Source organism: Trichogramma pretiosum, unplaced genomic scaffold, assembly GCF_000599845.2.
Source record: "Trichogramma pretiosum strain Unisexual culture from Peru unplaced genomic scaffold, Tpre_2.0 scaffold36, whole genome shotgun sequence".
NCBI classification, from domain to species: domain Eukaryota; kingdom Metazoa; phylum Arthropoda; class Insecta; order Hymenoptera; family Trichogrammatidae; genus Trichogramma; species Trichogramma pretiosum.
Window position 1 is genome coordinate 737,489 of NW_019641685.1, and position 10,743 is coordinate 748,231.

General features: G+C 36.5%; 3 protein-coding genes across 3 annotated transcripts; 2 read left to right on the forward strand and 1 right to left on the reverse strand.

Annotated features, from left to right (window-relative positions):
• Positions 1-889: 889 nt before the first annotated feature.
• Positions 890-3,946, forward strand: LOC106651035 (sphingomyelin synthase-related 1). The gene is made up of 6 exons (XM_014369364.2): positions 890-1,278; positions 1,771-2,108; positions 2,186-2,517; positions 2,596-2,736; positions 2,815-2,969; positions 3,077-3,946. Exons 1-6 carry the CDS (start codon positions 1,263-1,265, stop codon positions 3,475-3,477), a joined length of 1,383 nt encoding a protein of 460 aa, XP_014224850.1. The 5' UTR covers positions 890-1,262; the 3' UTR covers positions 3,478-3,946.
• Positions 3,947-4,693: 747 nt separating this feature from the next.
• LOC106651015 (protein msta-like) lies at positions 4,694-8,052 on the forward strand. Its single transcript, XM_023461166.1, has 5 exons — positions 4,694-4,824; positions 4,954-5,461; positions 6,492-6,869; positions 6,935-7,270; positions 7,740-8,052. The coding sequence occupies exons 2-5, from the start codon at positions 5,031-5,033 to the stop codon at positions 8,050-8,052; spliced, it is 1,458 nt and encodes a 485-aa protein (XP_023316934.1). The 5' UTR covers positions 4,694-4,824; positions 4,954-5,030.
• Positions 8,053-8,536: 484 nt separating this feature from the next.
• Positions 8,537-10,427, reverse strand: LOC106651014 (galanin-like G-protein coupled receptor npr-9). Its single transcript, XM_014369338.1, has 4 exons — positions 9,946-10,427; positions 9,715-9,882; positions 9,344-9,564; positions 8,537-8,883 (listed from the first exon to the last, which is right to left on the reverse strand). The coding sequence occupies exons 1-4, from the start codon at positions 10,425-10,427 to the stop codon at positions 8,537-8,539; spliced, it is 1,218 nt and encodes a 405-aa protein (XP_014224824.1).
• Between the last annotated feature and the right edge of the window lie 316 nt (positions 10,428-10,743).

Consider the following 10,743-nt stretch of genomic DNA (forward strand, 5'->3'; position numbering starts at 1 on the left):
CGAGTGAAACAATCCGACTCATCGACGTTTTTCGTTTCCCGACCTTCCCGCCAATCATGCCACGTAAATTAGACTTGATAACTTCTCTATCCATAACATTAGAAAAACAACGAAAGTTTCCGGAACTCTTATTGTCTCCCTAAGAAACAATAATATCGGCATTCGCTGTCAAAACATCGGCAAGCACAAAGAAGAATTCGTGACAATGCACGGAAATTTTTCTCAAATGCATTTGATCATTTAATCGCATAAAAATAGAAAAGTCATTGGAATTAGCAGTATATTTTCGTTTTGAGGATTCTTTAATGAAATTTTTTATAAACAAACTAATGCAATGTTGTTTTGAATAAGACAATCTTTTACGTAAATTTAAGTTTGTTAATTTTGTCAAATAAATCTATTTTAGTTGAAATCGAACATTTATTGATTGCTCTACTGCATATTTTCTAATCCAAGATATGGTAGCATTGCTATTTGACCGATAATATCAAGCAATAATGAGTCACTTTGCAATTTGATTAACGCGAGAAAAATGAATGATCTGCATTTCATTTTAAACAACGATTGCGTTCAAATAAAGCTGCATGTACGTCAATCGATCAATGTTTACATTATCCTGCAATTTTTCAAAATAAACAATTGCAAATGAATTGACAATTGAATCTATTCTAGTATCAATGAAAGATTTTCAAATTATGAGATGAAAAATGAAAATATCAGACTTGGCAACGTCGCGGGGCTCTCCGACTTTCGCGCACAGTGCACACGCAGTCAGCTTAGCACCACTACACGTAGCCACTACACAGAGTAGACGGCTCACACATACTCGAGCGAAATATAGGTATATCGTACTGACAAACATTGACAGAACACACACAGTCTCAGGCGCAGGCGATACGCGAGTCAGCTCTGAGCTCTCATGTACCGTTTATTCGGTATTTCGGTATTCAATGCTCAGTTCGAGCGAACGCGCGATTGCGATGAGTAATTGCTTACTAGTAAGTAGTACGTAAAGGCTTCATACATATACAGTCTGCAGTGTGTGCTATACGACAAAGGCGTAAAATGCTCGTTGATCGCCTTCGACGACGCTCGTTTAAAAAGCAGCTAGCCCGATAGCTTCGATAGATATTACGAGTTTTTGGAGTTCTAAGCCTCTGGCAGTCGCGTCGAGTGCCTCGCAGTATGCTAACATGAATCCCGCGAGTTCAACAATCTGCAGTCTTCGAAATTTATAGCCTTTTTTCCACCGTTACAATCTAATGACAATCTGCACAGGTAAACGAATACGTGACAATATTTGTCCATCTAACTGAACATTCGCATCAACATGCCTTAACCACATTCGAAAAATTCATTTTGCCAAAGCATAAGTAAGCGTCCAGTTGCTTTATTATTGAATTTCTACTTAACCTTGCTACTTACTTTATTCTTTATCAACAACAACAACTAGTGTAATATTATTTTTATAAAAAAGTGAAAATGACAGGACTCAAAAGATATTATGAGTAGAATATGTTAATGCTTAGAATTTCATACATCATGCAAATCATGCAAAACAGTTATGTCCTACTTTTATATTTGGCTGTTCTTTTCTCAAGTGTCTAACTTGGACAAGTCTTAAGATGTTTATTTTATTGAGTTTCAAACTGCATTCCAATCATTTTCTTTTAATAATTAAAATTTTTTTTGTCAACTGCCTAACACAAGAATACTATTCTTAATTTCTTTATCTAATCAGTTATCAAGTTATTCTATTTCATTTTTCAGAATTTCAAAATATGGAAGATCATAAACAAGCTGCTCGGGCAAAAATGAGGCCAAAAAATGTAATTGATTGGAGTGTACGAGATGTTGAAAGTTGGTTATTACAATCTGGTCATACTCATGCAGTTGAGCAATTTAAAGTTCACGACATTGATGGCAAGGCTTTATTGATATTAAAGGAAGATGATTTAAATAGAATGGACATTTTTGGAATCGGAAAGACAAAGAGGCTAATTATCAGTATTAAACAATTACAAAAAGATAACGTATCTCAATTAATTGAACTAGGATATTTAGAAATACTCCATACACCAATATCATATTCTTCCAGAAATAATGATGTGAGAATATTTTTAGCCTTATAAGTTATTGAAATTAATTGATTTCTGGAGTGAATAATAAATTATTTTTGATTTAGGTCATAACTTTTAGTGGTGGAACTGTAGATAGTTCTATTGATCAGGAATTTTATTCTGCATCTGTATCAGAAAATGGTACTGCTTCTCATTTACCTCCAGAAATTTGGAAGGCTTTCATAAGCTTAGGATATTTGTTCATTGTCACATGGATCACTGCTTTTGTAATGGTAATAGTTCATGACAGGGTACCTGATATGAAAAAATATCCACCACTACCGGATATATTCTTAGATAATGTGCCACATATACCATGGGCATTTGATATGTGTGAAGTAACAGGAACCCTCTTATTTGCTCTGTGGTTGCTAGTATTAATTTTTCACAAATACAGGTAAAAAATTGATGATTTTTTTAATCTTAAATACAAAAAAGTATAAAACTTTTTTGATTTAATAATTGGATTTTCTAGATTCATTTTATTGAGAAGGTTCTTTGCGCTCTCTGGTACAGTTTTTCTATTAAGATGCGTCACGATGTTGATTACGTCACTCTCAGTTCCTGGTGCACATTTACAATGTAAGCCAAGAAATGTGTATACACCAGATTCTGTGTAAGTGTTTCTATTTTGCATTTTATTTCAATGATTGATGTTATAAGTTTATTGGAAACTCGTTTCAATCTATTCTAGGAGTTTTTACAATGAACTTTACAATAAAATAGAGATGGCTTATGTGATTTGGCGTGGGGCTGGAATGTCTATCCAAGGAGTTAGAACTTGTGGTGATTACATGTTCAGTGGGCACACGGTAGCACTAACGATGCTAAATTTTTTTATAACAGAGTGTAAGCATATTTTTTTTTACTTTCAAATAAAAATATTTTATACAATTCTTAAAGTTTTTTAAAAATCATAAAATGTATAGAAAATTAAAAGAGAGTTTTTTTTGCAGATACTCCAAGGCAATTTTATTTCGTTCACACTTTCACATGGATGTTGAATATGTTTGGCATATTTTTCATTCTTGCAGCTCATGAACACTATTCCATCGATGTTTTTGTTGCATTTTATATCACGTCCAGGTTATTTTTGTATTATCATACATTAGCCAACAATCAAGCTTTGATGCAAAGGGATTCGAATAGAACAAGAATTTGGTTTCCTTTGTTTAGCTTCTTTGAATCATCTGTAGATGGTATCGTACCAAATGAATATGAGTCGCCTTCAGTCATAATTTGTAATTTAGTTAAATCTCTCAAAGACTGTGGTAATCACTTACGAAAATGTACATATATATTGAAATTAGAAAAAAATTCCAACGGTAATGTTAGTAGCAAGAAAAAAAATCATTAAAAAAATCGGATACCAAAATTGTTCATAGTTTAAACTATTCATTTAGTTTTTTTGTAATTAAATTGTTGAAATCTACAATATTATGTTAATTTTGACAAACAGTTTGGTCTGATTTTAAAAATAGTTTTGATTAGTGGTGTAAAAATTCAAAAAAGCATATTTTTTGTGTAAAAAATTAATATGTATATTATCCTCGTCATGTGATAAATGTTTGACTTACTAAACTGTCTTGAAATTTCAATCAAAACAGTTTATTAAAGACTTGAAACCCGTAATTATTTTAATAGGTCACAAACATTATTCTCGACGAAAACACAAAATTATGATAAACCGTCCTTAGTGGCAAAACTCATTTTGTATTCATATTCATTCAACTGCACGTAACTTTGGAACTATACAAAAAAGTTTGATACTCAGATATAATATTTTAGTCAAAGTCGTACAATAAATCTTATTGTTATATTTTTTATTCTGTTCATGACATACTATTATTATACGCCAAAGAGTTACGTGTTGAAAGTCTTGAATCTGAATTGAACTTATCAATTGCATTATTGATATTACTAATTTTCTTAAATTTAAGTTAAAAATTAAGGCGTGTGTGATTGGCATCATATACATTATCAGTATATAAAAGTGTATAAAAATCAACTATTTATTATTGTACATTACATTAACAAAAATATTTTATACAACTATGCCAAATTGAAGATAAATAATGAAAAATATATTAAACTAATAAAGATAAATATTGCTACGATAATCCGTTACATTATGAAACATAAGTTCTGTACATAAAAAATATTTATATTTGATATGTAATTTATTTCTGTTATGATTTGTTTTTCAAGTTATAATCGGATCAAAATGATGTGTTCGTGTAGTTAATTGTTTCTGAATGAAACTCGTTTTATAGTTGTAAGTATCAAATATACAACAAAACTCGTTAATAAATGATATTTTATAAATTTCATTTTATTTTAATTTCTCAATATTCCTTGAAACAATTTTGTCTATGTAATATGCGTAAACGCGTGTCCACTCGTGTTAGATTTAGATGAAATTACATAAGTTTTTTAATATTATTATAGCATTATAGACTTCATGCGCTATGCTATTTAAGGTAGGCTAAAATTAAACACCCCCACCCTGTATCGCGCGTTTCTGTAGGTTTCTTGAGATAACTTTAGAAACAGTCTTGACTTTGATGTCTATCCGGTTCAGCATTCAGAGAGATCGTTGATCCACAGAAAATTTGTCAAGAAAGCATAAGTTGGTGCATCCAACGAAGAAAATTCAATCGGTTTTATTATGACTTGTTTTATAGTTAGCTAAAGGAAAAACGCTGTGAGTAAAATATCCACTGACTCCGTGAAATAGTTATACCATTTGTAAGTGTGTTTGAAACCGCTCTTCTGTTTTCATAAATTGATTCGATCGTCACTCGATAGTAAAGTAATAATTTATCTGTCAAAGTGCATTTACAAGTGCATCTCTGTGCAGTGTGGAATTACATTTTCAAGGATCGAGCTCGTACGAAGAGAACGTGAAAAATGTCTTCGACGTACGACGAGCTGCCGGAGGGAGCCTGTGCCGTGTGCGACATGACGGCTTTCATGCGCTGCTCGAGCTGCCATCGCGAGTTCTACTGCGGCAAGGAGCACCAGCGCGAGGACTGGCCGCGCCACAAGGACCACTGCAAGGCTTACGAGGTGCTCGAGAGCCCCGAGCTGGGCCGTCATCTGGTCGCCAGGCGCGACCTCAAGCCGGATGAGATTATATTTTCGGAGGCGCCGATCGTCTGGGGCCCCACGGCCCACCTCAATGATCGGGTCTGCGTCGGCTGTGGCAAGCTCGGGGCCTACGTCGCTCGATGTCCCGGCTGCGCTTGGCCGGCTTGTCGACACGCCTGCGACGGATTGGTGGACGAGGCCATTCACGGATTCGAGTGCAAAGTCCTCGCCGCGGCCAAACTTCTGCCCAGGTATAAAAAACCTTTTCTTTCTTGAAAGACAGGAACATGAAATATATGAATTTAGGAAGTGGTATTTGCAATGAACTTATTTTGATTTCTACATTGACCCTGAATTTTTTAATTCATAAAATAATACGATGTCGTTTGAGTCGAGCTCAACCGGCTGGTGGTAGTTATCGCGCACGAATCGCATTATATTATGTAGTTCTATATGTAGTTCTATATGTAGCTCATACATGGGCGATACAGTGGCGCATACATACTCTGAGTATACTTTGCATCGGATGAGCTGAACTGTTACCACTTGCAGAGCATTTTTATTGACAAATTAAATATTTCAATACTTTGACGAACGAATTGAAGATAAAACTGTTAATATATGATTAAATGTACGGCGATAGTTGCGACCAAACGTATAACAGTTCGAAATATTTTAACGTTCTTCAAAATTTAAGGATAGTATAGGAACGATTTTCTGTAATTACATAGCGTATACTTGTGTGATTGTAAAATTCTTCACTTGGTTCAAATGTCTCGGAACAAATATCACACTCCCAAGGTTTACTCTGATCATGTACTACATTAATGTGAGTTTTGAGGTGATATTTTCTTCCAAAGGATTTTGACAAATCTCACATTCGAAGGGCTTGTTCCTATAATGTATGGAACTTATGTGTCTATTGAGGATACTTATTTGTCCAAATAATTTGTGACAAGTCACAAGGGTCACGTTCAAAAAGTTTGTTCCGATCATATACTGAATTTATGTGTTTATTGAGGTCACCTTTTGGTCCAAATGATTTGTGACAAATGTCACACTCGAAGGCTTTACTGCGATCATGTACTGCACTGATGTGTTTATTGAGGTCACCTTTGTATCCAAATGATTTGTGACAAATCTCACATTCAAAGGCCTCACCAAAATTAGGCATTGCACGTATGTGATTTTTTAACTTCGACGTTATTTATTGATACTTAACTATTATGCGTTTAATCGATACTTCAAATTTCATCATTAAGAAGATCAAATTATGTTTAGATGTGACTTTTTATTGGCTCTACGATGCCTCATGATGCGTAATAAACAACCCAAGCGCTGGCGCCAGCTAATGAAACTGAGCAGTCACTTGGAAAGCAGAGGTCCAGGAAGCGAAGCGCACGAGGAAACTCAGAAGGCCATCGAGTACCTGCGGCCGTTCCTACAAATCGATTCGGAATTGGAAAAATTGTTGCCCCAGGTCTGCGGCATCATCGACGTCAACGGCCTCGAGACCAATCCACCGGACGGCTCGATGGCCATCTACGAAGCCGCTTGTCTTTTGGAGCACGACTGTTTGCCCAACACGAGGCTCACCTTCGACCCCGACACAAGAGGCGTACCGAGGATCAACGTCATCGCCGTCAGGGATATCAAAAAGTACTTATAATCGTAACGATAATCGAGTAAGAAAATCTATATTGAAATTACTTTTCATTGGTCAGAGGCGAACACTTGAGCACGTCGTACACGCACGTCTTGTGGTCGACGCGCATGAGACGCGAGCATCTTCTGTCGACCAAGTATTTCACCTGCAAATGCAAAAGGTGCGCCGATCCCACCGAGCTCGACAGTCACGTTGGCACGCTCAAGTGCCCCTGCGGCAAGGGCTACGTCACGCCGGATCATCCCTTGAAGCCCGACTCCGACTGGTCGTGCAAACAGTGTCCCGGGCTTCTCAGTGCCGGCGAAGTCGCTCAACTTACCGACCGTCTCGGCGAGGAGGTCGAGGCAGCCATGAGTGTCCCACAGAAGGATATTATGACCGATCTTTTGATGAGGTAACAAATTCACCTATCCTTTTCGGATTCGATTCATTCAGATAGTGACAGAGTAAATGTGCTGATCTTTTAACTCATGCCATTATTAAAAAATGATTATTTAGCATCAATCAAATCTATATCTAGCTAGGCATAAGGGCACCAATATACTTAGGTGTAGATTGATAAGTTCATAATGTAAGTAAAACCTACAATTGCGTGCTGATTTTCTCAATTATGCCAATGGAAAAGATGGAATTATGATACTCATAGAAATCATAAAAAATAGTAGGATAAATGCGGCTAATAGATATGAAAATCAAGACTCTACAAAAGATTTGCGATAATTGAGGTTTATTATCGATGGTAATAAAAATAAGACCAGCATATGTGATATGATTGATCAGTACATACATAATATAATCTCCCACTATCTGCCAGTCTGTGATAATGAAATGAGATTCGTCATTAAAGTGTTGAATTATTTCAGATTAATGGTGCTGCTGCATCCGTGTCATCAGCATTGCCTCACGATAGGTCACTCCATGCTGCAGATGCTCGACCCTGCGGACCCAAAAAAGCTCGAGCTCTGCGAGAGGCTGCTCCAAACGTTCGACAAAGTCGATCCTCACGGGGCTCGACTCGGTGTGTATTATGCCATTGCATTGCGCGAGTTGGCCACCTGCCCTGGCCAAGACAAAAGTCAGCTACTGCGCAGAGCCATCCACTATCTCAGATACGAACCCAAAGGCACTTCAGGCTATGTGCTGCGAGAAGTTTGCGAAGCTGACGTATCCGCATGAACATTGTTTTTCTTACATTTTTATCATTTCAATCAACTTGTCTACAATAATAAATATTTTCACAGACAATTTTCCCGACAGTATTGCCCTTTTCTGATACTTTAATGACTAAGAATTTTACTTTATTCAGCTTAAAATTAATAAGTTCAATAGATGTTCAACATTTTATGGGTAGTTTTCATCCAAGAAAAATATTTTATGCAATAGTATGACGAAATAGTTATTTTCATCACTGCGTGCGGACAGTGCTACTTTTGCGCACGGCTGGCGATCTCAAAATCGACTTTCCGCACGTTGTAATGAAAATTAGAGTACGAAACTGGGGAGGTTGTCAATCTAGCAATCCTCGCTACGCTCGCTTCTACGCTAAACTTGACATTCGTACAGATCGACAACCTCCCGCCCCCGTCGCGTAATCTACTATTTTGCAATAGTATAGCAAAAAATGCCTTTTAGTGCACACTTTTTACATGATTTTCTTGTTTCAACAATTGGGTATCGAATACACTGGATCATTCTTTTTGCAACAACGAACTTTTTTTAAAACATCAATAACCGACAAAGTTTCAGTCAAAAAGGCGTACAGAAAAGGATTGAGTGCTGCATTTAACAACATCAAACTTGAAAATATCTGCTGAACATATACCCAAAACATTCCTTTTAAGCTTATACGTAGTTTACACATGAGAAGTATCCAGCTTGGAAGTTTTCCAACGATATAAACGATTATCAAGACGGAAATGATTTTTATTATCCTTCGTTTTCGTTTAGTCATATTTAAGGGCTCATTTGGTGGGAGCCGCGATGGATTATTTTTTGCTTCCGTTGGACCTAAAAAATAAATCGAGTACTTTTATACATTTTCATTTTGACTTTTTCACCATGAAATATTCCATTAATGAATAAGTATTATTTGAATTTAGATGTATCTTTTCATGGTAGAAACGCAACATTTATTCGACATTTTTGTAACGATTTTTTCAACAATAATCGCCACTTAATGTTGAATAGTAAAATGTTGCGCTCCTTCCAGGGTTACATTATTTCTCTTTGAAAATTCGTGTACTAAAAGCGTATAGTACATCAGCATGGAAATAATTAAACATTTACAATTTTATGTATACAACTTGAAATAAAATTTTTTCGATTGAAAGTCATCGATGTGCTTGAAAAAAGTGCCAATTACCAGAATAGTATAAAATTAATTGTTTCGAGTAAAGGAGACTCAAAGTTTTGTGAGTGTTTATAAATAAAATCCGTTCGCCCCATAAATCTATGAGAAATATCAGACCTGTTGAATTTTCTGCAGCGGCCGGTTGTGAATTATTTCCAGACGATTGATGCATTTCGCTGGAGTGAAGCCTGAATCGCAAAATGTTTGAAGCTAAGAGCACGTGCACCGTGATGAAAACGATTATGAGCGGCATGAATATTACAGCGAAAATAATTGAATACACGAGTGCAGCATTGTAATGGACGTGGATGTCGCTTTCGAGGCCGCATTGAAACCCCCTAATTTTGGGAAAAACATTTTGTTACTGTGAGGCTTTGAATTGAATTGTAATTTTATTTACACACGTCCGCTGCATACGAGCGAGCGTGTGATAGACCACTTTAAAAAATGAATAAAAGTTTGATTTTAAATATACAATTGGAGCTCACTCGACACATCCGTGTTCGCCTCTGTACTTGAAGGTTCGAATAGTGTACATTCCTAAAATAGGATACGAAACGCCGAAAGCGAGCAGCCAGAGGAATAAATTGTAGAGCGTTACGCATGGCCACGATAGACCTTGACTCCAAGCGGGGTTTATCTCCAGAGCTTTGTACCTGCGAAAGGTGTCCATGTGTCCATTTATAAAAATCGATTATCCAACTTATCACTTGTCATACCGATCGACTGCGATTCCTGTCAGAGTAATGGAACCCGATATGACGGCGACCGTCTGCAAGTAAGGCAAGACACTGCACGTCCAACTCGGCAAGTTCCAGAGACCGACTTTGTCGCGGCTTATCGTCGCGAGCGCATTGGTGCCGGAGCTCACGAGGAACAGCAGATCCGATACGGCGAACGACACAAGCGAGAACAAATAGAACGTCTTCAGGGGAACGTTTGAGTGGTTGGAAGGCTTGCTCGTATAGCCCGCGAATATGCGAATCAAGACTGCCAAATTTCCCATTACACCGATCACCACTGTAGGCCATAAAAATGCTTGAAGAGTAATTTTGAATGCGTAGTTAAATTTTGCGAGATCAGATTCCGCCTGAAAACAATCAAGGATGAGTGGAAGTAACTGCGTGATGTTCAACAGCGACTTTTCACTATTTTTGCTTGAAATCCAAATGTCATCAAGCACGATAAATTCACGCCCCATTGTTTTCAGCGAAAGTAAAAAAAAGACGATCTGTTTTAATTGTTAGTAAAAATTCTCACTTATAAGCCATCGCAGCTCTCTTCACCACTGACTGAAATTCATGAATCACAGGTGATATATTAGATGAGAAAAACGTAACATCTGGCTCAAAAATGGTTATTTTTCACTTTTTTTATCTAAAAGATAACTAGATAAAGAAAATTAAATCAATTTGATAAAAAAACTTATTAACAAAATTTATCAAAAGCTCAACGTCTAAAATGAACAAAGACAACAATGTTATATTATTATAAAAATGAGCTTTAAATCAAATATA